General features: G+C 40.0%; 1 protein-coding gene across 6 annotated transcripts in view; it reads right to left on the reverse strand.

The window, feature by feature from the left end:
• The window catches only part of FBXW10B (F-box and WD repeat domain containing 10B), a 47,387-nt gene extending 20,331 nt beyond the window's left edge, over positions 1–27,056 (reverse strand). For 2 of the 6 annotated variants that reach the window (XM_019641483.1, XM_019641479.1), the window contains exons 1-10: positions 26,365–27,056; positions 24,327–24,503; positions 23,178–23,378; positions 22,963–23,090; positions 22,023–22,145; positions 18,382–18,491; positions 16,533–16,733; positions 7,264–7,385; positions 3,160–3,308; positions 2,039–2,181 (exon numbers count right to left, since the gene is read on the reverse strand). In XM_019641483.1, the coding sequence (XP_019497028.1) occupies positions 2,039–2,181; positions 3,160–3,308; positions 7,264–7,385; positions 16,533–16,733; positions 18,382–18,491; positions 22,023–22,145; positions 22,963–23,090; positions 23,178–23,378; positions 24,327–24,503; positions 26,365–26,866 (1,856 nt within the window). In that variant the 5' untranslated portion in view covers positions 26,867–27,056. Of the gene's footprint in view, positions 1–2,038; positions 2,182–3,150; positions 3,309–7,263; positions 7,386–16,532; positions 16,734–18,381; positions 18,492–22,022; positions 22,146–22,962; positions 23,091–23,177; positions 23,379–24,326; positions 24,504–26,364 lie in introns of all 6 variants that reach the window. The other 4 variants (XM_019641482.1, XM_019641478.1, XM_019641484.1 and 1 more) reach the window with 3 other exon arrangements.
• Positions 27,057–27,866: the final 810 nt, after the last annotated feature.

Genomic DNA, 27,866 nt, shown 5'->3' on the forward strand with positions numbered 1-27,866 from the left:
TATGATGTCAGATGGGTGCTAGATTTATCAGGCTGATAGATGGGAGGGGGTTGGGGGCATAGTAAAAAAGGTGAAGGGGTTAAGAAGCACAAATTGGTAGTTAAAAAATAGTCATGGGGATGTAAAGCAAAGCATAGGGAATATAGTCAATAATATGGTAATAACTATGTATAGTGCCAGGTGGGGACTAGACTAGTCAGGGGGATCACTTTTTAAATTATATAAATATTAACCACTATGTATACACCTGAAATTAACATAAAATAATATTGATTGTCAACTGTAATTGAAAAAATTTTAAAGGGAGGAAAAGGTGAAGGGGAATAAGAGGTTCTAATTTCCAGGTATAAAACAAATGAGTCATGGGGATGTAATGTACAGCATAATGTTGTGATAGCATGATACAGTGTCAGATGGTTGCTGGACTTATCGTGGTGATCACTTCTTTAGGTATATAAATGTTATATGACTATGGTGTATGCCTAAACTAATATAATATTGTATGTTAGCTATATTTTAATAAAAATCTTTTTTAAAAGGTCAAATTAACCTCAAGGAGAAAGAAAGAAAATAAAGCTTGGAGCACTTACATATATATAGCACTACAATAGATGAGTGGGAGGAGGAGCCCTATAAACAAGAGCATTGACCATGTCCTCCAGATGTCTATGGATTTGCTGTAACTGTGGAAGTTATCAAGAACAACATGAATGGTGTGTTGGGGCTGTCATTCAATAGGAGTGAGAATGGTTTAAGAAGGTCTCATAGCTGAGACAGATAGCGGGAGGCTCATGGATTGATGGAATAGTGACAAAACTGCTGGGTTTGCTGGGAACAAATTATTTTTCAACACTTAAACTAAATTCTACTGAATTATACTTGGAAGGTTTTAAAAATATATAGTTACAATTTTCAGGTGACATCATAAGTTTGCATCCCTTCTTGAGGTCAAGGTTGGATAATCCAGATGACATGCTATGAGACTTACTGATAGGGTTGGATAAATCACTGAACACAGGCCCTACCCAGCACCCACTCATCAATAACGCAGTCATATGCCACAGACCATATATAGAGGGTACCAAAAATATGTATACACATTTAAGAAAGGAAAAAAACTGTACTAAAATTATAATATTCAATATACACCAATAACAAAAGATGAATATAAGTCATGTGTATACATTTTTTGGCACCCCGATATATATATATCTCTCTCCAAATCCCCTTTCACCTCCCACAAAGTCAGTGTGCCTGTTCAAGAGGTTCTTATGAGGGTATAAGGAAATCTAGGGCCATATTTTACTGAATAACTATCCCTGGAATATCCATTAACTCTTTTAATCAATTTCTCTCCCTTAAACTGTTTATACTGCACTCGGAAGAAGAAGAATTATTCATGTAGTACAGGAGTGACAGAGAGTAGCCTGTAAAAATTATGGCCATGGCAAAACCATTAACTGACCACATAGCCCAGATGTGACCTCAGACTGCTTCTCAAATGGCTCTAAGCAGCCGCCACCACTAAATTGGGACTGGAATTGTAAAATGAAATCCATTTGCTGTCCTGGAATACAATCTAGCCCACAGACTTTAAGTAAGCTCCTTCTTTAAGCCCTTTGTTATTTTTAAACCTTGGTCTCTTGATCATTTTAAGTTTCTGTGAACACAAGTTTCCTGGAGTAAAGACCAATTCCAAGAATTTTAATTTTAGTGAGTTTGGCATTATTTGGGACGGTTCCGTGAACATTCATAGGTTTGGTAGGTAACAGATATATCACGTGTCGTAAGTATAACATTTCAAACACTTCTCAAAATCCACATCTAGTATTGTTATTTGGGACTGGCCAAACAGAGGGTGGTAGGGGGAAATGGGTAACAGGTAGAGGAAGAGGGAAACAGAAATGGGTGAGGAGCAGAGGGGACTAAAAGTCAGGAGGCAGCAGAAGGGACTGATCTGCCCCAAATTGAAGTCCAGGCTGTGACAGGAAAAGGAGGGAGCACTGCATTTATCAGATAGGGCTTTCCCAGTACGTACTTTGGATGCTTGAAGGCCATGAGACATCGCTCATACTTCCCCACCATGCTCCAGGCCATGACCAGGCCATCAGTACTTCCCGAGAGAAGATGCCACTGGTCAAAGCACAGACACTTCACAGCTCCCTCGTGGCCATTGAGAGTCTGCAAGAAAAGATGTCTCTGATTTCAGCCTGTCTTCAGCTCAGACTGTGACTCATTCAAGGGCCAAAGCTGGAGGCTTCTTTAGATGAATTCCAAAGCCACATTCCACCAATCCACTATTAGTACTCACTTGGTATTTAACTAAGGTGACTTTACTTTTGCTCTAAGAAGGCCTGTGGAGTTGAGGCCTCCCTCTCTCGAGAGCTGTCTCCCCAGTGAAGGAAGAATGTGAGTAGGGAGAGGACTTGTTCCTGGTGGTTCTGTGGCTGAGGCAGGCCCCATCTTCCTGGGGTACCAGAGAGGGACAGAATTCAGCATTCTCTGCTGCTAGAAAGTGAAAGGTCAAGTGCTCCATCCCCAGCTCCTTACCAGGATCCAGTGGGCACCTAGGGCATCCCTGTGCCTGCAAAAGCTGGTTAGACTAGGTGGCAAGATTGGTGAGAAAAAATCCACCAGCCAGGCCAACAGTTTCTCACTATGGTCCTGTGCTCCTGGCATAAATGATATCTCACCAGCATGCACTAGGGCCAGGGGGTTCCAAGTCTGCAAGAATATTGTGTGTGTGTGAACATTCAAGACAGCCAATGCTCTCATCAGAGAGTAAGGAGAAAAACCATTGTGAGTTTGTTCATCCCCTTACCCCATGCCAGAATGGGGGTAGAATATTCTGGAAAAGAAAAAGGTGCTTTATCTCTACGCTGTTAAAATATCGTGAGCCCATATAATATGTCATGTCAGAGTGCAGTCTTCTATTGCCACCTCCATGACAACGAAGGTCCCATGGACCCTGACCCTCCACCAACTCCAACTGGCCACCTTTGCTGGGGGCTTTCCCCTTCAGCTCTTTAGGACTGCCCTTCTGGTGACTGTAATGCGATTGCTCTGGGATGGTCTGGGGAGCTACATAGGAGAGAGCATCAGCCTCCTCCAATCCATCACCACCAGTGCCCTGCTCCCTCCACTACCCACCTCTCTCACCTTTACCAGCTGAGCCATGACAATGTGCCACACTTTGACTATCCCTCGCTCACAGCTGCTCACAATGTAGATGTCATTGATCCTGGTAGCCAAGATGGGGTCTTTGTGTTTAAACGTCTTCAGGCACTTCCCTGACTCTACATCCCATGCTGAAAGGAAGAGGGAGAAAGAAAGGTGGAGATAGGGAGGATGAGGAGGATGAAGGCAGGTTACAGTGGAGTTCTACACCTCATCACAGAAGCTAAGACTAGCAGAGCTCATCAAGTCAGACCCCAGTAGGCCTTTGCCTGGCCCAGCACCCCTGCAGGCTCACCAACAGCTCCAGGTACCCGCCATACTGGGCTCCCTGACCATGGGCCCTTGGGAGAGCCAGCAATGCTGAGACCTTGGCTCTGACCCCAGAACTTAGCCTGGGGGTCCAAGTGCTGGACGGCTCATCTCCAATAAGATTCCTCTTCAAGCCTGAAAAATGTTTGCTATGGAGTAGATTTCAGAAAAATCATAGCATGTTTCATGGCATCATTCTTCCTAGATCATATTCACCTGACCTACACCTTCTTTCCCCAAAAGAAAACTGTCTATCTTCATTTACATTTTTAAATATTTCTGAATCTGACTTGGATTTTACTAATTGAGAGTTTATCACAGCTGTGAGCAGGGTGAAGTCTGCTTCTACATCGATGGCGCTACAGCAACTGCCTGGTGCACTAGAAGTTGGGTGGATATGAGAGTAAATAGGTGGATGGGAGAACAGAGCTTAAAGGCAAACTGAAAATGGGCACCACAAATTCAGGGATGAGAACCCTAAAGTCAACTTCAATCAGCCCCTAATTACCTCCCAGGCAACAAAATGTATAACTTAAGACAAAATAACTGCAGCTGATACTTATATCATACTAACAATGAGCCAGGCATCATTCAAAGTGCTTGACATCTTCAGAGACAAGTACTATTATTCCACAGTATACAGATGAGGAAACTGAGGCATAGAGAGATTCAGTAGCCTGCTCCAGATCACACAGGTGGTAAGCAGATTGAGCTGGGATTTAACCCAGGGACTCAGGATCCAGAGGCCCTGGTCTTAACCATGCACACTAGATTAACCCTAACTATCTAAGTATGCTTGCTTTTCAATTATTTTTACATATACATTGACCCTCTCATCAAATTAAAAATGTGAAAATTGAAAGATGAATTAAAACATTCATTGGCAAGGTGCCCTGGTTTAAATAATTTAAAGTGAGGAGTTACCTTTCAGGTCTCCAATTATCTCTTTTTCCTTCTATTTTGGTAACCAAGGCAGGTGGGAAGAGCCCAGGGGAAGAAGGCAGGCTGGTGACCAGGACCAGGATAAGAGAGGTCTTTTGATATATTTTTCATCATGTATTTTATGCATCAATTTTGACTCCCCTTGCCCTTGTTCCAGCCCTGCCTGTGGCCCCAGAAGATTCTCTCAAGGTTGGAGGCCTTGTGTGCCCTTCTATCTTCAGACCCTCTCCCTTTCATCCTTTCTGCTCCTCAAAGAAATCATGGCAACAAAACTTTAATTCAGATCGAGGACGGCAAAGACGTAAGGAGTATTTTAAGCAGGTCTGAATGTTTTTATCTGTTCCCCCTTTTCCACACCTTTTTCTTCTACCTACCCCTAACATACTGTGGTTTCCTGGGTCCCTCACTTCTCTTCTCTTTTCACTCTTTCCTCCATATTTGCAGGGAAAATCTCATTCATACCCGGGGCTTCCACCTTTCATTATAATCGATAACCACCAAATCGACATACCTGGAGCACTAGACCAGTATAGCCACTGCCTGTGTCTTCCTCCTGCAATCCTCACCTGGATATCCTCGGAAATCCCATACTCAAATGTACTAGCTTTCTATTACTGCTGTGACAAATTCCCACAAACTTAGTGGCTAGAAACAACACAAATTTATTATCTTACAGAAGTCCATCATGACCTTACAAGGCTAAAATCAAGGTGTCCACAAGACTGTGCTTTTTTATGGATACTCCAGGGGAAAGAATCCATTTCCTTGCGTTTTCCACCTTCTAGGGATCACCCACGTTGCTTGGCTCATGTCCTCCTTCCTTCATTTTCAACCCAGCAACATTTCATCTCTCTGACCATTCTTCTGCAATCACATCTCCCTTTGATCACAGACAAGAAAGTTTCTGTTTTTAGGGATCCATGTAATTACCCATGAGCCCACACTGATAACCCAGGATAATGTCCCCAATTTAAGGTCCTTAACTTAATCACATCTGCAAAGTCTCTTTTGCCATGCAAGGTAACATAGTCACAGCTTCCAGGGATTAAGACTTGAATATCTTTGTTTGGCCATTATTCTGCCTATCGCCCTCAACGTGTCCAAAATTGAAGCCACCACCTCCTCCTCCATCCCTGCCTCTACCCTACTATTCCCCCTGTATCTCCTATTTCCATTAATGGCACTTTCATATACCCAGTGGCCTGAGGTTAAAGTCTGCCCTGGGCTGGCTGAGTGGCACGTTAGTTAAGAGTTGGCTTGGGACACCAGCCCTGAGCAGCAGGGCCCCATTTAGGATCCCACATGAGAGCCAGTGATGCTGCACCCTCTGCAGCTAAGATGGTGAACAACAGCTCAACCTGGAGCTGGGCTGCCGTGAGTCGCCGGCGACGGCGTAGGCTGCAGTGGGGCTGGCCGGCAGTGGGCGTGCGCTTTCGTGAGCTGCCATGAGCCGTCGTGAGTGTCCTTCCAGTGGCCGGCGACCCATCTGCCTCACCCGGGAAGAGCACAATGATAATACCAACATGGGCCAGTAAAACGGCGTCCTCCACAACTAGACTGAAGAACAAAAGGACAGCAACTTGTCTGTTCCCCTTCCCCGATTCTCCAACACTGTTCCCCTCCCCTAATTCCCAATATAATCTTAAAAAAAAAAAAAAGTCTGGCCTCATCATTTGCCCTCTGTCTTTCTCACTTTTGATATCCAATTGGTCATGAAGTCCTGCCAATTCTCCCTCTAGAAATCTCCCTTCAGTGAGTCTGTGCCATCTGATGTAAATTCACATCCATCTCAGGTTCTTCACACCTGCCTATTCTCCAGTAGTATAAAAACACCACAACTCTCTAGACTGAGTAGTGTCTTAACTTCTCCCCTGTCTCCACATAGTCACCCCCTCAAAATCCTTCTTCCATACTGTGACTAGAGTTATCTTCTCAAACACATATGATCGTGTCAATTCTCAGCTTAAAATGCATTTATAGCTTCCCGCGTCCTACAAAATAAAGTTCAATTTTCTACAATGATACAGAAGGCCTTGGTAATCTGGCCACAAATTTTCTTATCTCCAACACCACACACTGCTGTCCAGCCATACCAAACAAGGGGAAATTCCCTGAATACACCATTTTCTTCAACCTTCTGTGAATTTGCCTGTACTGTTCCTTCTCCGTGGAATGTCCTCCACTCTCCTCCACCTGTAGAGCTTTCATCCTCAACACCACACTCAAATAGTACCCCGCTGGTGGTGCTCTCCCTTTTACTTCTAGGGTCCCTTAGAACTCTGCATGTTGCTTAGGAGCCCCAGATTTACAGTCAGACATCCCTGGGTTCAAATCCCCACTCTACCACTTAACAGCTTTATTTTGGAGTAAGTTGTTTTTCTCTCTGAGTTTTGGATTCCTCATCTGCATCCATTTCACAGGACCTTGTGAGGGTTAAATAAGATAATATATACATAAAGTATAGCATCTGTTACAGTCACAAAGTTAGTACTCAATAAATGGTAACTGTTATTATTCATATATTTATTGTTTCCCCCATAATGCATTTCGATATCTATCTACATTAGGAAACTATGAGCCTCTTGACAAAATAAAAAGCCTTATTGAAAGGACCTTATCATATTCATTTTTTTCCCTTAACTCTTAGCACACTGTCTAGCATAGTGTAAGTATCCAACAAATAGTTGTCAAAGGAATGGATCAATAGATATATGAATGAGTGGATGGGTGAATAAAAGAATAAATGACTGCCTATATAAATAAGCAAAACATGTATTTTGGCAACCGATGAATTTGGGGAAACTCCTTAGAAAGTTCGGGGCATTTCTTTCTCACCTTTCACCTGGCAATCTCTTGCTCCAGACACGAGCCTGTTCTTACATAAATCCATGCAAGTGATTGTCCCCTGATGGCCATTGAAGATGCGTATGCAAGCCCCACTTTTCAGATCCCAGTATCTGCAGAAATCAGGCCAAAAACATTGTTTTTGAGATTTTTCTGAGGGCACAATGGATCATACTGTTGAGAGTTCCTTTAGATCAACAGATAGTTAGGAGGTGGCAAAGTTTCGTGGTTAAGCTCAGAGACTGGACTTGAATCGAGTTGCAGCTCCTATTAGGTATCACTTTGGGAAAGTTACTTAATTTCTGTGCAAGCTACATTTCCTCATTGATAAAATGGAAATGATAAGAATAGTAGTTACCACATAGGGTTTTTGTGAAGAATTAAATACACGAATGCAGCGATTGTGAACCCAGGGTGATTTTCTACCCCCAGGGGACATTTGACAATGTCTGGAGACAGTTTTGGTTGTCACAAGCGGAGAAGGAGGTGCTATGGTATCTAGTGTGTAGAATCCAAGGATGCTGCTAAACATCTTACAGTGCACAGTACAGCCCCCAAACAAACAATTTTCCAGCCCCAAATGTCAATAGTGCTGATGTTGAGAAACCCTGCATTAATGGATGTAACATTAGAATGTGACCAATATATAAAAAATGCTTGATAAATATTCATTAGTATTAGGTGGAAGAATCCCTGGAATGACCACGAGGCCTAGAATTCATGGCACTGGTCCAATGGTAGAGCTGATCTTCAAACAAGAATAACAGGACAATTTACCACAACCACTTAAATACAAAATATTTTATGTAGACTTCTAAAGCACAGCTAATAGATACATGAAAACATGTATGAGTCACACTGTTTTTCTAACAAGCAAACTTGCTTGAAGTCTCTCAATTATCATTAATATAGACTCACTTCAGCCAGATTGCCTTTGTGAAAGGGCAAAGTATAATGTTAAGATGGTGGGCTCTGGAGCCAGGATGCCTGAGATCCAATCCCAGGTCCATCACTTAGTAGCTGCGTGATCTTAGATAAGTTACTGACTCACTCTATACCTCAGTTGCCTCATCTGTAAACTGGGGATAATAAGGGCACTTACCTCATAGATTTGTTAGATTTGGCATATAATAAATGATTAATAAATATTTCTTTTCTTTTTCTTTAAATCTGTTAAGCTTTTTCTTCAGTTATTCCCAAATGTCCTATGGTCTTACCTGTTTGTTAGAGCCTACTATTCACCCACAGTGTGTTTAACAGTGTCCCAGTGGTCTGAAAACCAAGCCTGTTGAATTTCTGTTTCTATCAAATGGCCAATCACGTGTCCACGTTATTTTGCTTAATTTATGCAGAAAAGGTATTTGATAAACACTTTTGGAAAAATATAAACAGAAGGAACTTCCTTGACTTAGTGAACTTATAAACTGAAGTCATAATAGCAAGTAGTATGCTTAAAGAAGAAACTATAGATATACTCCCTTCAAAAAGGGGAACAAAATACAGATGAATGCTCTCACCACTACTGCTTAACTGGAAGGCCTAGGCAAAGTTAGAATGAAGGAAAAATTTAAAAATAGTATAAGTATTAGAAAAAAGATACTATATTGTCATTTCCAGTTGATAAGGTCATCTACATAGAAAAATCAAATTCACACACATACTTTTGGAACTAGTAAAGAGGTTAGAAAAGTTGCAGAATAAAAAATCAACCTGTAAAAATCAATATCATTTCTCTATACCAGAAATAACCAATTTGAAAATATAAGCAAAAATAAGATACTATTCCCATATCAATAGAAGTATAAAGCTTACAGGTATTAAGTAAGAATACACAGGACCTTAATAAAGAAAAATTTGAAGCTCTAAAAAAGAACAAAGAAATTAATGTGTTGCTCAAATTAGTCTATAAATTCAATGTAACCCCAGTCAAGTCTAGTTACATTTTTTAAGTCGATGAACTTACTCTGAAAATTCAAAAAATATAGCTAAGTTACATAAAAAAGGAAAGTGAAGAGTAGAACTTGCCCCTCAATCATGTATAAATTAAAACAGTCTCCAAATGCATAACTAAAAACAAAACAAAAATTTATAAAACTGGGTGATCCCAATCAAAATCCCAGTGAGTTATTTTGTGGATATGAACAAATTTATTCTAAAGTTAATACGGAGTGGCATAAGACCCAGAATTGCCAACACAATATTGGAGGAGAGGAACAAAGTTGGAGGACTCATACTATCCAACTTCCAGACTTATTATAAAGCTACAGTAATTCAAGACAGTATGGTATTGGTGAAAGAATAAACAAGTAGATCAGTAGAACAGAAGAGAGAGCCCAGGAATAGACCCACATAAATATAGTCAACTGATTGCAAAGGCAAGACTGTGAAGCAAAGATAGTATTTTCAACAAATGGTGCTGAAACAACTGGGCATCCACATGTAAAAAAAATGAATTTAGACACAGACTTTACACCCTTCACAAAAATTAACTCAAAATGGATCATCAACTTACATGTAAAGTCAAAAACTTTAAAATTCCTGAAAGATAGCATAGGAGAAAACTAGATGACCTTGGGTATGGCAATGACTTCTTAGGTATACCATCAAATGCATGATCTGTGAAAGAGATATTTGATATCCTGGACTTTATTAAAATTAAAACTAACTGCTCTGCAAAAGACAATGTCAAGGAAATGAGAAAACAAGACACAGACTGGATGAAAAATATTTGCAAAAGATATATCTGATAAAGGACTGTTATCCAAAATATACAAAAATCTTTTAAAATTCAACAATAAGAAAACAACTCAAAAAATGAGCAAAAGGGCCAGCCAAATGGCTTGGTTAAGAGTTGGCTTGGGACGCCAGCTCTGAGCAGCAGGGCCCCGGTTCGGATCCCACATTAAGGCCAGTGACGCTGCACCCTCTGCAGCTAAGATGGTGAACAACAGCTTGACCTGGAGCTGGGCTGCCTTGAGTCGCCGGCGACGTCGTAGGCTGTAGTGGAGCTGCAATGAGCTGCCGTAAGCTACTGTGAGTGGCTGGCAGCCAGCGTGAGCTGCCAAGAGCTGCCGTGAGCAGCCATCCAGTGGCCGGCAACCTATCTGCCTCACCCGGGAAGAGCACAATGATAATACCAACATGGGCCAGTGAAGCAACATCCTCCACAACTAGACTGAAGAGCAAAAGGACAGCAACTTGTCTGTTCCCCTTCCCCTATTTCCCAATGCTGTTCCCCTCCCACAATTCCCCAATAAAATCTTAAAAAAAAAAAAGGAACAAAAGATTTTAACAGACACCTTACCAAAGAAGATATACAGATGGCAAATAAGCATATGAAAAGATGCTCCACATCATAGGTCATCAGAGAAATACAAATTAAAACAATGAGATATCACTATAAACCTATTAGAATAGTCAAAATCCAGAATACTGACACCAAATGCTGGTGAGGATGTGAAGCAACAGGAACTCTCTCTCATTCATTGTTGATGGGATGCAGAATGGCACAGCCACATTGGAAGATAATTGGTGATTTTTTACAAAACTAAACATACCTTTACCATACAATCCAGCAGCCATGCTCCTTGTTATTTATCCAAAGAAGTTGAAAACATGTCCACAAAAACACTTGCACACAGGTGTTTATAGCAGTTTTCATAATTCATAATTGCCAAAACTCGGAAGCAACCAAGATGTCCCTCAGTAGGTGAATGAATAAATAAACCGTGGTACACCCAAACAATGGAATATTATTCAGTGTGGAAGAGAAATAATCTATCAAGCCATGAAAAGACATAGAAGAAATATAAATGCATATTATAATACTAAGTGAAAGAAGTCAATCTGAAAAGCTTACATACTTTATGATTCCAACTATTTGACATTCTGGAAAAGGCAAAGCTATACAGACTAAAAAGATGAGTGGTTGCTAGGTGTTGGAGTAAGAAGGAAGAATGAATAAGCAGAACACAGAGGGTTTTTAGGGCAGTTAAAATATTCTGTATGATACTATAATAATGGATACATGTCATTATATATCTGTCCAAATTCATAAAATGTACAACACCAAGAGTGAACCCTAAGGTAAACTATGAACTTTGGGTGATTATGATGTGTCAGTGCAGGTTCATCAGTTGTAACATTGTCCCACTCTGCCAGGGGATGTTGATAATGGGAGAGGCTATTTATGCATGGGGTCAGGGAGTATATGGGAAATATCAGTACCTTCCTCTCAATTTTGCTGTGAACCTAAAATTTCTCTACAAAATTGTCTTTAAAATTTTTTAAAGGTGGTTTTGATGGAAAAATAAATAAATAAACCAATGGTCTAGAATAGAGAGCTCTCCGAGACATTCTCATATATACTCGTATATGGGAAATTGCCATGTGATAAAGATGGCACTATAAATCATTGGGGGGAAATGGCAGTTGCTGTGGGAAAAACTGCTCATTTTATTTAAAAATAAATAAATAAAATGGAAATTCTACCTAAAATCACATACAAAGTCAAACAGCAAATAGAATAAAGAACTTAATGCAAAGGTAAAACTATGAAGTCAATAGAAGAAAACATTTTAAAATATCTTTGTGACTTAGAGTTGGGAAGAATCACAGACACAAGGCCAAAAATATTGAAAAAATGATCAATTTTATTATATCAATATTAAGAAGTTGTATTCAACAAAGGACACTATGAACAAAGTTAACTGATTGATAAAAGATAGGAGATGATATTTGTAATTTTAAAATTGACAAGGGACTGATGTAGAGAAGAAAACACATGGAACTGCAAATTAATAAGAAAATTAGACTAGCCCCAATTAAAAAAATGGACAAAGGACATAATCAGGCAATTTTTAAAAGAGGAAGCCCCAAAAGTTAATAAGCAAACTTATTAGGTACTACTTAGTCAAATTAAGTACTGCCCACCTCGTGTCTCAGCAAGCCCACTCCTGTGTACATACCCCTAAGAAATCTCACAGTGCCCATGAAGGGACAATGATGATCAATGCAGCATTATTTGAAGTCAAGCTAGTGTCCATCCCTGGGGAAGCAAGTAGATAGAATGTATATATGCATACCTACAATAGTTAAAATCAACTGACTAGAGGGTAACATGGATGAATCTTTGAAACATAAGGTGAGGTACAAAAGTTAGAAACCAAGAGAAGTTTAAAACAATACCATGGATGAGAATTTGTATAATTTTACAAAATATATCAATACACATTTTAAAAGGACACACACAAATAAAAAAACACATTTAAAAAGATTGGATGGTAACCCATGAAGGAAGAGAATAGGAGTGAAGAATAGAGATAAAATAGAATTTATAAATAGATAAATAGAACAGGAATGAATCCTTGTACAAACCAATAATAATAATAATAATAATAATAATAATAATAAAAAAACATGAACAGAGAAGTATAATCTACTCCATCTTCTGAACCTGAGGTCCAAAAAAGAATGAAAACAAACCTCCTCCTTTCTTCCCACCCAAAAAAGATTTAAACGAAAGTACAATAGTCCAAGGACAACCAAAAATATCTGAAGAAGGAGATGGGGAAATTTGTCCTACCAGATATAAAGACTTTAAAACTTAAAGTAATTGAGATAACATGGTATTGACCAACAATAGTCAAACAGACAAATGAAATAGAATTGAGAATACAGAAACTGAAATATATGGACACTTGTCTTATCACAAAGCAAGTAATAAAGACCAGCTGGGGAAAGGACAGTCTTTTCCATAAATGGTGCTTAGGTAATTGGATATTCAAATGAAGAAAGGAAAAAGAAAAAGGAATTCGACCCTTACCTCACATGACAACAAAACTAGCTTCAGGTAGATTTAAGACCTAAAGATGAAAGGCAAATTATTTTCAAAAAAACTTTTACAATGGTACTACAGAGAATGCCCTAATGACTTTAAGGTAGGGAAGGATTTCTTAAACATGTCAAATTGACAAAGTCTACTACATTAAAGTTAAGGATTTCTGTTCATCAAAAGACAACACAGTGAAAAGATGAGTCTTAAATTGGAAGAACAAATTTGTAACACAAAAATAAACAAAAAATTGGTATCCAGAAAATGTAAATAATGTCTATAAATAAATCAATAATTAAAGGATAAATGAATCAACAGAAAAAATGGGCCAAAAAACAACAACAGAAACTGAACAGGAATTTCACAGAAGAGGAAGCACAGATGGCTCAAAAACATATTGGGATGGTAATTTTACGTGTCAACTTGGAGGGTGTTTTTGGATGAGATTAACATTTAAATTGGTGAAATGTTAGTAAAGAAGATTTCCCTCCACAATGTGGATGGTCTCATCTAATCAGTTAAAGGTCTGGATAGAACAAAAAGACTGGCCTCCCCTAGCAAGAGGGAATTCTCCAGCAGATGGCCTGTAGAATTCATCTGCACCCTCAGTTTTCCTGAGTCTCCAGCTTGCCAGCCCACACTGCATATTTTAGACTTTCCACGCTCCATAATCACGAGCCCATTCCTTGGGTATTAAATAAAGTCTAAATGTAATTTCAATTTTAACTTCCTTCATTACTAATGAGGTGTGATAAAAAAATACGGTGAATGTTTAAATTTTAAAAACTATTACAGTAAAAGACATATTGTCATTGGTTCCCCTCAAAATACCCCCCCCCTTGCTTTGAACACACTTGTCCCATCATTCTTGCCACTTTCTGAAGCAGTTCGAGAAGTCTGCTTTCGTGAATGTCTTTAGTTGTGCTGTCATGGCTACTTCAATGTCCTGAATCATTTTGACTTTGGGGAAGAGCCAGAAGTCACACGGTGCCAGATCTGGTGAAAACGGTGGATGAGGCCACACTGTAATGTTTTTATTTAACAGAAATTACCATACCAGAAGTGATGTGTGACACGGAGCATTGCTATAATGGAGGATGAAGTAAAGACACTCACAAAAAAGGACTTCCAGAACTGCTTCAGAAAGTGGCAAGAACAATCGGATGTGTGTTCGAAGCAAGGGGGAGTATTTTGAGAGGGATCAATGGCAATGTGTCTTTTACTATAATAAATTTTTTTATTCAAACAGTCACCATATTTTGTGATCACACCTTGTATACATAATGCATATTATATATACGATATATAATATTATATGAATATGTATATATATATACACATACACACACAGAGGGTGCCAAAAATATGTATACACATTTTAAGAAAGGAAAAAACTATATTAAAATTGTAATACTCAATATATAGCAATAATAAAAGATGAATACAAGTCATATTTGACTTCTGCAATTACAAGAGGTGCTCAAAGTGGTTACCATCAGTGTCCAGACATTTCTAATTATGGTGAACGCTGTTTGTTAGACTTTTGTGGTGAGCATGTAAACTGTTCCAAAGCTATAGCAGAAGAAGCAAGGACTTGTTACTGTACAAGGCCTCCTGGATCTTCCCTTTTGCACATCACACACAGTGCCATGCATCTCAAACTTATGACAAATGTGTGCAATTGTTAAGCGTGTTGGAGGTTCTGTTGCATACTCATGCCTCCATTGTTGTTGTACATCCACAACATTCTTGAATTTCAAATACCACTTCAAAATAGTCTTGAGCTTCTCAAACAACAACAGTGCTTCCACCATTTTCTTTGATTAATGCCACCTTTTGAGCAAACATCATACCACACATTGCTACCATAATTCAATTCAACTTCAAAGAATAATACATCGATAACATCTCTTAAAATGTGTATACATGTTTTTGGCACCCCCGATATATATCCTACTGGTTCTATTTCTCTGAAGTATCCTATTACACATAAGAAAAGATGTTTTACTTCATTAGTAATCAAGGAAGTTAAAATTGAAACTACAATGAGGATTTATTTAATACCCATCAAGATGGCAAAATGTTCAACACTGACAATACTAAGTGTTGGTAAGGATTCATAAGAAGGGATCTTCACGTAACCTGCTGATGGGAGTGTAAGTGAATACAACCACTTTAGAAAACAATTTAGCCTTCCTACCTAGAAATTCCACTACTAAGAATACACCTAAAAAAATAAATAAATAAAAATAAAAAAAATAAAACCTCATGCATTACTGTTAGCATACTGTGTCATATATTTGAAAGTTGCTAAGAAAGTAGATCTTAAAAGTTCTCATCACAAAAAAAAATATGTAACTAAGTGTCATGATGGATATAACTAAACTTATTTTGGTAATCATTTTGCAATATATACATCTATCAAATCATTACATTGTACACCTTAAACTAAATTATGTCAATTGTGTCTCAATAAAAAAAACTTTTTTTTAATTAAAAAAACTTTTTTTTATCTCATGCACCTAGGCACCAGGAGATAAATCCAAGAGCATCTATAGGAACACTCTTTGAAATTAATAATAATAGTAATAATAATAATAATAATAATAGAAACAATCCCTATATCCATTAACAAAAGAATAAATAAATGAGTTTTGATATATTCATCCAATTACATAGTATATCTCAGTGTAAATAAAGTCATTACTGCTATCTATATCATATGGGTGAATCTCAAAATCATTGTTCAGTGCAAGAATCAGGTACAGAGGAATTTTTAACACACAATTTCATTTATGTTAAGTTCAAAAATAGATAAAAGTAATAAATATATGTGGAGATAAATAGGTAGCAAAACTATAAAGAAATCTATTAAAAATACCAAGGAATAATTACTATAAAATTTAGGATACTATTACCTCTGGTTGAAGGGAAGAAAGAAGCAATAAGGGAAAGGCACATAGTGGGATTTGGAGAACGATAATGTTCTATTTCTTGGACTGAATAATGAGTACATGGGTTTTTATTATGTTGTTTAAAAATATATGTACGTATACATTTTAAACACTATTTTGTTTCTATACCACATTTCATACCCACAAAAAAATATTTTTCCCTGAAGGAATCTATAAAAAGAAATATAAATTGTGCCTTCAGCTAAGATTGCTAAAAAAGATACTTTCTGATTCAGTCTTCAACTAGAAAATAGACCTGATAATTGTTGTAACTCTCTCTCATTCAAAGTTTAAATATACAAATTCTTGGTTTTTACCTTGCCAAAAAATAAAAATGTAACTTATTCTAGAAGTCAGAATCATTTAGGATAACTTTTCAATAAATACAAAAAGGAAAAAGCATGTGTGCTTCTTCCACAAGCTGACTTTAGGCCCTTGTGCAGTGGAGACCACAACTTCCTTGGACCACTCACCTGATACTCAGGTCATAACTCCCGCTTAGGAGAAAGTTTTCGTCCTCACACAAGAAAAGGGCCTGGACACTTCCAGCATGGCCTTGGAACTTCATAGGTACCACATGTGCTTGTAAGATGTCCAGAAGCTGGATCTTCCGATTGGATGACACAGCTACCAGATCTCCCCCAGAATAGTGGATGATTCTATTTCTGTCCCACCTGAGTTTCAGGGGAAAAGGATGATCCATTAAAGAAGAGTTAGTGTCTTGCCTGGAACTCACTTAGCGTGGTGGCTTTCACCTGCAGGTATAATGCAAAATTCAGAGCCTTCCAACAAGGGAAATAGCAGAAGGTGAGGCCTAGTATTAAAGGGCCCTGATGGTTTCCTACCTCATACCTAACAAAAAATCCATTTCAGGTAGATTTAAAACCTAAAGACAAAAAACAAAACTAAACAAATAAAAAATAAATAAATAAATAAAAATCTGCTAGCGTATGATAAATCCCCAAGATAGAGAATAGAGTATGTAGCACTTGCCAAACTTATTTGATCATAGAAATGTTTTTTCATGGAAAACCTCAGAGAAACACAGTTGGGAAGCCCTATAGCCTCTGTGTATCCCACAGTTTCATTTTTCTTAACCAGTATCCAATGAGCTTATACTAGGTTCAAAGTCCTGTGCTCATAGGAAACCATAAGAACTACAAAAATAAGTAACATATGGACCTTGCCCTCCATGAGCTTGTAGTCAATAAAACAGGGTGTGTTTAATTAATTTTCCAGTCATAAGAGTATTAGCAAATAGATAAAATATGAGCAGGATGACCAAATTATTTATTGTCCAAACATTTTTTTATTGTGAAAGGGGACATTATTATTAATTGCTCCAAGACCACAAAGTGGGATTGTTTCAGTATACAGGAGTGTATAGTCACTCTAAATATGAGGAGCAATTTTTTTCCTCATTCTATTTGTTATATCTTGAGCTCAACCAGTCATCATCTCTTCTAAAGAGCACTTAACACCATACTGTTCATAAAAACTCAACTTTGCACACCTGAAACTAATACAAAAAAACTTTGCAATTAAAAAAAACTAAACTTTGCATTTCCCCATCTGCTCTGTCTTCCCCTTACTGATTGGTCAAGATGAAATTTGTTAGTACTATTCACAGCCAAAAATAAAATAGTGATGGCCTTCACAAAACCTTACAAATGAGGAGTGAAGTCTTAGGCCTAAACTATGGCAAAAAGTTTATTATTAAATGGTCTTCTTATGGTGTACCCAAATGATGTCACACTATGCAGTTATCATAAGTACCATTTTCATATTTAACATGGAAAGGTATCCACAGCATCTTGCTGAAATGAGTTACAGAAATACACATAGCATAACCCCATTTCTATTTAAAATATGTATTTATGCATGCAAAGAAAAAAATTCTAGGATAGACATCAACATTAATGCTGGTTATCTCTAGGTGATAAGATTATAGGAGATCTTTGCTTTTCTCTATTCATTTTCTGGCATTTGGTGCATTTTTTCCCACTAAGCATATATTACTTCTAAAATTAGAATAAAACAATAAACATATTTTAAAAAAGATTTCATACACATAAATTGTGCAAAAGGCTGTTGGTTAGTATACCCAAAATTTATGAGGGGAAAGTGTCCTTCACACACTGCTGGGAATGGTGCAAAAATCAAGTACCTATTCTCCAAATGGATCTCATGTTAGTTTGGAGCTAGAGTTTGAGGTAAGGAAGGATTGCCTTTCCAAGTGAACAAGGGTCATAGGAATCCTAAGATGCCAGAGTGGACAATTCAAGGGTCCCCGAAGACCTGGATTCAGATCCCAGTACCTACGTGTCAGAGAGAATACGGATGTTGTAAGTCCCACAGAAGACATTTCTCTCCTCCATCAGAACCTGCTGGGTTTCCTGGTTCTGGTATGCATTCCACAGGTTGTAGTCATTCTAACAAGAGACACCTTGGAGTCAAAATATGTCAGAGACTTGACCCATGCATCCCCGAGAGTCTCCCTAGCAAGGGCACAAGGGCCCATGGATTCTTCTTCTTCAGGGTGTGGCTGCTGCCACGTGGTGATGGGGAGGGGCCAATGAGCAGGTACTAAAGTAATCCGTGAGGTACAAAATGTTGAGTCGAGGGTCCTACTTATTCTTCTACCTCTTCCTATTTTCTATGTGTTCTGTTTCCACGAACTTTCAATGTTGCTGATAACACAACTTTTCTAAAAATGAGTTCACAAAGGGTATGCTCACAAATAAAGTCCATGTGCCCTTTGACGGACCATTTCACGGAAGCAGGGGTTTCACATTTATGTTGTTGCATATACCTGACAGTTACAAAGCATACTCACGGGAACTCAAGCCATATGTGAAATTACTGCTATACACTCTGTGCATTTGTGCTTGCAAGTTTCCATACATCTGCAACCTTAATTTCTCCTTAAAGCTGCCCCACAAAGTAGTCACATCATTTTACGATGGGGTATGTGAGCTTCAGACAGGAGAAATAAATTTTAACAAGTCTCAGCAGTGGTGCTTGCCTTCCCTTTTCAATCCCTTCCTTCCTTCCTTCATCCTTCCTTCCTTCCTTCCTTCCTTCCTTCCTTCCTTCCTTCCTCCTTCCTTCCTTCCTTCCTTCCTTCTTTCCTCCATTCCTTCCTATCTTCCTTCCTTCCTTGCTTCATCACACACTTTCTGAGCAACTATGGCATTTGTCGTTGCCAGGGGACTGCTGGGGGGCTTTCGGCAGTGAGATGGCCAGGGAAAAGAAAGCACACGGAGCCCACGTGAGGTGGAACTAGCTAGACAGCTGCTTTATTCAGCAATAGCAACCATTATATAGAGGTTTTTGGGGGGGAAGAGAGTGCATGGAAGTGCATATGCTCCCTCCCGCGGCTATGAATCATGCTTACGTTAAGGGCTTATATCACTGGAGCCTGGCACCTGCGCAGCAGGCTCCAGAGTCAAGGTTTGTTATGTCTGGGGCCAGGGTCCCAGCATGAGTGGCCCCCGCTTGTGTGGGCCTGAACCTCATCTGGGGTCAAGGTTCGTACGCCAGCCTGCACACAACTGACTCAGCCTGGGCCCTGTCAGCATGCCAGGAATGCTAGATTCTGGCATAGATGACTCAACTAGACTCCCAGTTCCACTCTTCTTCTCAGTCATGCTTTTCACCCTCAAACAGAAGAAAATAATAATCACACGACCAGAAAATGAAAAAACAGGGTGAGTTTATCATGAAAGCAAAGGAGACCACACCATCATGTTTGCATCTGGGAGTCCTCCTGGGGACATCTCTTCCTAAGTCTCCTTCCAAACCTTAGCCTTCTCCATGTCTGTAGACTCTTCCCCAGGATACCCACTTTCCTCAGCTCATTCTCCTTCTTAATCTCTAACCAATAGTGATATCCACCTTGACGTCTCTCGCCAGAAGAATCTGTCAAACTGCCTCCTCTCCAGTGTCCAAGCAGGTCTAATATCCTACCTTGAATTAAATGAGGCTTCCCTGGCTTCTCTGCCCAGGCTGGAATTCCTTGGCCCTTGCTCATCTATTAAGTTCTGAGAGCCTAAGAAGCTACATGGTAGAGTTACTTGGAGGAAAAAGACTTGGGTTCAAATCCCAATTTTGCCACTGATGAGCTATGAGAACTTGGGCAAGTTTTCTAGCATTATGGCCTTCATTTCCACATCCATAAACTGAGAACAATGCTATCTACCCGACCTATGGTGAAGATCAAGTACATGATGTATACAAAACCCTTGGCACCATGCCTGGCACACTGAGCTCAGTACCAACTGCAATCAGCACCCCTCAGAAGCACTTGCCTCCACCTTTTCCTAGCAGACCCTTTAATTGCTTAGTCTTGCTACTTCACGTGTTCTCTTCTGGTCTCCATATTGCTTTACCTGCTTCTCTCTCTTAAATTATACATTTCTAAAATATTAAACACTGTCTGGGTAGTCCTTTTTTGTCAGTCAATTACTACATAATTATATCACCTAAGGAAGAAGGGTGTTAGTTTTGTTATACAATACTTAACAGAGCAATAGGCTTGGAAAGAACAGGTCAGCATTTAATTTGTATCTCTGTCACTCAGTTGGCTAGGAGACCTGGAACTCTCTGTGCCTCAGTTTCTTCATCTATAAAATGAGTGAATGAGCCAACTCAAAGATTAAAAATATTGCAGGTCAAGTGAGGTAAATAAATGCATTTTCCTAGGCCCATATTTTTTTAAAATGCTTTTAATTGGTTGCCAGCATTTATGAAAAGCAAAGAGATGTCACATGATGATTTGGGTTTCTAACTTCTCTTGACAGCAGAGATGGCCTGGGAGGGTAAGGTCCACAGTCAAACATGGCAACAGTTAGCTGCAGCTAAATAGCAACTGGCCCCTTCAGATGGGAAGTGAACCCTCTAGTTTATCACAGTCCCACCATCCTTTGCTGCTCAAACCACCCACCTCCCTCATTTGTTAGACCTGTCTGGCCTCAACAGAAATATGAACTAGATGGTCTCTCTGGATGGTTCTAGTTCTCACATTATAATTTATACTACACAGTTTCCTTATGGAAAGCTACATCCTGACCACCTCTCATTAATATTCTTTTGGGACCCATGAAGTAGATTTCAAAATAGAAGGCCCTGAGCCAAGGAGGCAGCAGGAATCTAATGGTTTTAGGAATACGGCAGAGTGGCTCAGTTGGTTAAGAGCTCGCTCAAGAGTGCGAGATCTGAGCAACAGCAGTCTGATGCCCGGCCTGAGCTGAGCTGCCGCTGAGCTGCCAACAGGTGGCAGGATGGCTCAGCTAAAAAAAAAAGAAAGAAAGAAAGAAAGAAGGAAATTGTTCTACAGGAATGAACCGTGCCCAGATAGGCAGAACATAGAGTCATCTATCTACTCTTCATTATTGCCTAAGATTTGGTACGAAGGTCTATTGTTAAGTAACTCTCCTCTTCCATCCTAGACTCAGAATGAACCTGGAAGTGAAAGGTGAGAAAGCTTAATTCATTCTGGAACCTGGACATTCTGGACTAGCTCTGGACTTCCCTTCAAGTCCTTCTCATTCCAGAGCCACAGACTCTTGCAACCTCTAGATGCATGGACTGATAGGTATTGAGGAAAATCCCAGCTATCACTGACATTGCTCTTGGCTCTGAGCTTTCCACCAAATGACTTGGTGCCATGGACATAGGACATGGCCATGGGATTTGAAGTAAGGAAGAACCCTGACAAGACAAGCAAATCAATCCACTCATTTAACAGATGAGGAATTTAAGGCTTAAAGAAAGGAAATGACTTGCTTAAGGACACAGAACTCTGGTCTCCTTTAGAGAATGTCCGCACCCATATCCTATGCTATATCCTATACCCTTCCATTTCCTATATTCTTATGTGAGGGCTGAGCCTGCACGTCAGCCTTCAATGGCCAATAAGAACGTGACATGCTGTTACTTGCCCCAATGCCATCAGAACCCACCTTCGTTCTCAGTTTCCATTTCTGATTTTGTACACACATGTGCTTTCCATCATCTGTCATTTTAGGAACTGGGATAAAAAGCTTGCTGGCGTAATTAGGATCTATTCCCCATGTGTAGGCCCCCTGGGGGAAAAAAACAGAAAAGGGCTACTCTTGGTTCCTACTCTCCAAAAGGAGGGGAAAAAACGAGTGCTTGGCAATACCTGAAGGATGGGTAAGCCCTGGCTAAGGAAGCGTCAGGCCTGGCCAGTTAGGGCAGGGGCAGAAGTGTGTGCAGACTGGCTTAAGGAGGATAATGATACCAAAGGTCAGTAGCGAGACCACCAAGAGATGGTCAGCAGTTCCAAACTTCCCAGAGTATGGCCTGCCTCACATTGCTGCTTCTTCTCATCTGTTCGCATCTATCTCTGCTGGGAAAAACCCAAGCTACCAAGAATTTATGATTTAGGGTGCGGCTTAAGGCAAGAAACAGAAGTAAAATCACCAGAGCTGGTTACTACGGGGAGAAATTGCCTTTTAACTTAAGAATAAACTTGTGGGCTTGCAAACATCTGTGAACCATATGAGGCTGACCCAGAAACATACTCATTGCTTTCTCATTGCGTGAACTACAATACAGCTGCGGGGAGGTGGGGGGGAGTATTCCCTGCTTTGTGTGGTTTCAGAAAGGCTCTGCCTCTCTTTTTGAGAGGTTTCTATATATATATTGCCCCCTGCTAGATGCACTAACAATGGGACAGTAAATGGTGATTAACAGGGAGTCCACACAAAAAAAGGAAATGACTGCTGAAGCCTAGGAGGCAGCAGACATGGAGCAGGAGGCCAGCTAAACATCTACCAAGTAGACTGACAGGCTCACAGTCAGCCGGACTCCACAGGGAAATGATGCTAGTCTCTAGATAGTCCCCCACCCCCACCCTCACCTCCAGACAGGAAGTACCTGCAATAAGGCAACATGGTCCTGAATGAATGTATGCATCGACAGATCTATCTTGACTTGCTGTGCCAGTGCAGCCCAGTGCTGGCTCACAGAGGCACATCTGTTCAGGGTGTTTTTATCCAGCATACCTGAAGACAAAAAAGATAGACCTGGGAACCTTCAAACTGGATTGAATGAGAGGTCTCTTGAGAAATTCCCCCATACACCCAGCATACTTAGAATATACTTGGAGAGGTGGATGGGTAAATGACAGATGAAGTCTCGGTGTTTGCTGACTCCAGAAGACAGGTCTCTGACAGTATCCAGGTCAACCAACAGATCGGAGGGGGTGCAGCCTGCTTTGGGCAAATCTGCTTTTCCAGAAAACAGCCTATTCATCTCAGAAGTACACTGGAGCGGAGGCTTCCATTGTCCCTCTAGAACGAAGCCAGAGAAAGGTTCATGGTTGGGTTGTCTCAGGCAACTCCAAGCCAGTAGAGCTCATCAGAGTCTGCCTATAGACTACTGGATTTGTGTCATTTCTTCTGCACAACTGAAAGTAGAACCCTCTTAATCAAACATACAAGTCCCTTCCAGCCTTCCCAGCTCAAGGAGCTGTCTATATTCTCAAAGCTTGCCCTGCTTGGGTGAAATGGCACGGTTTCTGGAATTTTCTTTAAATCACACTAGAAAGCATTTTAAACAATTTTAAAAGAAGGAAATTGATTAAATAAGATTGGTAAGATATTGATCATTATTGAAGCTGGGTGATAGTTATATGAGTGGTTATTATACTGTTTTATCTACTTTTAAAATTCAAAAATTTCCACATAAAAAAGTTTTAGAATCTATGTGTTGTATTTCCTGTAATTGTTTCATGTATCTGTCATGCTTTGAAAACCAACTTAGGAGGGTCTTGAGGTCAGGGCCCAAAGTCCCCATTGCTCTTATTCCTTCCTCAAGACTGAGTCCAATGCTGCAAAAACAGATATTGAATTTTTCAAAAAGAGTGGGCTGAATTCTAGAGGTGCCCACCTTGCTAGAGGCCAGGGGCTCGACAAGGGACTGTAGCCTTGGTCAGAGAGAGATTTCCAAAGAAGCCCTGAGAGTTTTCTTTCTGTTCTCTATTTTCAGATGTCTCTCAGAGGTGAAAACATGGACCTAGAGTCATACTGACTGATTTTAATCCTTGCTTCTCCCCTTCCCAGATGTGGGATTAAATGAGGAAGTACCTATCAGAGGGCCCAACAAACCATAGGCAAAAGATGAATGTTAATTCTCCAAGTCTGTCATCCCCGAGATGCTAGTGCTCGCTCTGCTCCTCCAACACCACTGAAATTTCCCAATCTCATATCTTTTGGCTTTCTCACTACAGGCTGACTTACCAGTATTAGATGCTGTCCCCACAACATTTTCAAGCAAGCTTTCTTTTCCTGAATCTTTGGACAAAGGGAAGGATGTAATCTTGGTTCTGGCTGCCCAGTAGACATGTGAGGTCTCAGATGGGGGATCATAGTGTTTCTCAGGGAAGAAGAACACATGACCTGAGTCTTCAGCGGAACCTGATAAAAAATCAGGACAAGGTTGCTCTTTTAGCAGGTGCATGGCGAGAAATGGTTTCATTTCTGCTTGCTTCTTTTAAATCTACACAAAATAGGCCAGGACAGTTATGTCTGTTTTTATTTGGGGCCCCTGAGTTTCTATGCGAAAATCACAGAAAGCCCCTTATTAGATTTTTGCAGCCCACCTACAATGTAAAATTGATCAGAGTTCTATATACCAGGAGAGAGCATGAGAGAGCTGTGGGCAGGAGCTGGAGAGGGATTGCTTCTCTGAAGCCCTGGCTTAATGCTTCAATGATATGAATAACAGCCCTTTAGTCAAAATAGAAAATTTAACTTTTTAAGAGATAAGCTCCCCTAGGAAAAGGGGAAAGTTGCACAACCTGGATTTGACTTCAATGTAAGTAGCTGATTCCTATAGAGGGTGATGAAAGCCTTTGAGAAAGAACCACAGAATGATGCATGTATATGCCAGGCCTGCTGTAAGCTGCCCTCCTTTGTAATGGGGAAGCATTGCATAGTGGGAGATGCTCAGGAAGGGGTCTTGGCTTTCAATCCCCTTGCTGGGCAACCTAGGCCAAGTCACTCATATTCCCTGAACTTTGGCTTCCTTACCTATAAAATTAAGGAGCTGGACTGGATTCTCTGATTTTTTTTCACCACTCTTCATTCCAGATTATCATTCTTTTACTTCCCTGAGGCACCAAAGAAATCAAGTGGCATATGTCGAAATCTAATTGCCCCCTACGTCATCTAGCTTCAAAATTCTTTTGGATTCCATTAGTCTACAACTATAACTATAATACCAATCAGGTCTCATAAACATTGGAAATTCCTGGCTTTCAAGAGCTCAAACTCTGAAACTCCTCCATCTGACCACTCCCTCTCAGCCTTCTTCCACCCCCATGAAACCTGTGCTTCCCCATGCTGGACCTTCCACTTCTGGACCCCTCTGGAATCTTCTATGTCTTGTCTCCCTTCTATTTTTTTTTATTTGCTTTTTTGTTGTTGTTTATTGTTTTGTTTTGTTTTGCTTTGCTTCCCTGATTGAGCTAGCCAAACATTTCCAAGATCTTCTCATAAACACCCTAGATGGATGACTCTCAAAGTGAGGTCCACAGACCATCAGCATGGGGGAGAACTTGTTAGAAATGCAACTTATCAGACCTGCTGAGTCAGGAGCTCTGAGGGAGCTCAGCGTGTGTGTGTGTGTGTGTGTGTGTGTGTGTGTGTGTGTGTGTGTGTGTGTGTGTTTATAAGCCCTACTGGGGATTCTGACACAAGCTAAAATTTTAGAACTACACACTGGCCTTATTTGGCCCTTTCACTATCTCCAGCTTTGGATAAACTCCACTTCAAGGCTGAGTTTCATACATAATCAAGGAATATGGTAGAATGAATGAAAAAAAAAAAGCCTTAAGTTTTTAACTGTTTCTCTGATTTCTGTGCAGTGCAAGGTGATGCACAAAACAATTCAGTAGTTTCCCCCTTACATCCCTCCCAAGTGCAGCCCAATCTCTAGCCCACTAATGCAGGAACCACATCAGCCTTAAGTAATAGAGACCCAGACCAGCCATTTCTAAGCCAAAGGGGTGCAAAAATCCATTTTAAATGTTTGACAGTTCAAAGTTCTGTACATCTTTCTGCATTTGTCATTTAACAATTTTCTAAAAGGAAATTACATTCAGCAATTTCTCCTTTGGTAAACAGGATCAGATGTCAGGACAAAGAACTGTATCCTGCCTTCTGGAAAATCCCCATCTACCTAAGCTTCTCCACAGCTCTGGTTCCTTTACAGGCTCCTGAAGCCTGGCTTCCTGGTCTCTGGGGCTCTCTGGTCTCTACCTGTGGCCTTGTTTACCTGCAATGTTGTTCCACTCTCTCTGAAACAGGGCTCTGATGACATCGGCAGCAGTGAGTAGTAACTTGGGGTCGCACATCTGCAGCAGCAAGAGTGTGTAATTTACCTTAGTCCAGTGGGTGCTATTCCGAAACCAGTACAATATCTCCCTCATCTTCTGTTCTACTGTTTTCTCCAATGTTTGATTAAAGGAGGACTTCACAATATTTTCCTCCTTGCTGAGGTTGATCCGGGACCTGTTATAGATGAAATCCTTCCCCTGTGTGGTCTGAAGGATATTTTGGAAATAGTGTAACAAATATAAGCTATCTAACTGCTCCAGGATGCTAACGAGAAACCTCCTCTGTGATATCTCGTTGATCCTTCGGAACCACTCTTTGGTAGAGAAGATCTTCCAAGCCAAGGTACATGTTTCACACTTCTGGCACATGGAGACAGAACCATTTCCCTTCTCACAACAAAAATAGAGGACATTCTTCAGCCTTGATTCCAGGTTTTCCATGATCCTAAGATGACCAGCTCATTTTATCCTTGCCTGTGGTCAACTCCACCAAATACCACAGGAACAGGAGAAGCTGGTAAATATCCCAATTGAGCCTTTTCTATTATAAACATCTCCCAGAATACAAAAAGAAACCACTGCGATAGATGGAAACCTTATCTCTCCCAGAAACTGCTGGTAGAAGTCTGGCTTTTTGTACTGACCTCCTAGGAAACATGGCTTTACCGTAAATCTCCTAAACCTGGCACTGCTTTGTGGAGGCAGTTGCTGTATATTCTGAAAGAGCTGGTCATCTCATTTCTAGAACAAGAAAAATAATGTTAGTCAAATTTAAGTAACATATAAACCACTTTTAAAGAAAAAAAATATTGTAAAGCCTGGTGTTGAGCTTTAATTGTTGTTGCATTTTTAATGACTTTGAAATATTTGTGAATACAAAATTAGATGTAGCTTCTTATGTTTATAACTGCTTGGTTATAAGGTGGTTATCCCAATGATCCTGAATATGTTTACATTCATTTTCTTAACTCATCGTCAAAATAAAAAGAAAAATGTTTAATACAAATATGTTATTTAACTGCTTCAGAATGCTAACCAGAAACCTCCTCAAGGAAGCACTCCTTAGGGAAAGAATTTTCACTGGGCCTAAAAATATATTTGGGGATTTCCAACCTCAATCACATGCCCACCCATGAGTCTTGGAGCCAGAACAGCTTAGCAGTGAAGAGCATGGGTCTGGGCAGACTTCTAGGTTTGAACCCCAGCCCAGCTGCTTACTAGCTCTGTGCACACAGGTACCGTTACTTAATCCTCTCTGCTTCAGTTCCCTCCTTTGTAAAATTGAGACAACAATAGTTCCTACTTAGTGTAATCTTTGTGAGGGTTAAATGAGCTACTATATGCAAAGCACCTAGAAAACTGCCTGGTGTGCATTTAGCCCTCAGTTAATGCTATTGTCCCATTGTGATCACATTGGGACCATTGTCATTGAGATCACTGT

Source organism: Hipposideros armiger, unplaced genomic scaffold (genome assembly GCF_001890085.2).
Source record: "Hipposideros armiger isolate ML-2016 unplaced genomic scaffold, ASM189008v1 scaffold_61, whole genome shotgun sequence".
Taxonomy (NCBI): Eukaryota; Metazoa; Chordata; class Mammalia; order Chiroptera; family Hipposideridae; genus Hipposideros; species Hipposideros armiger.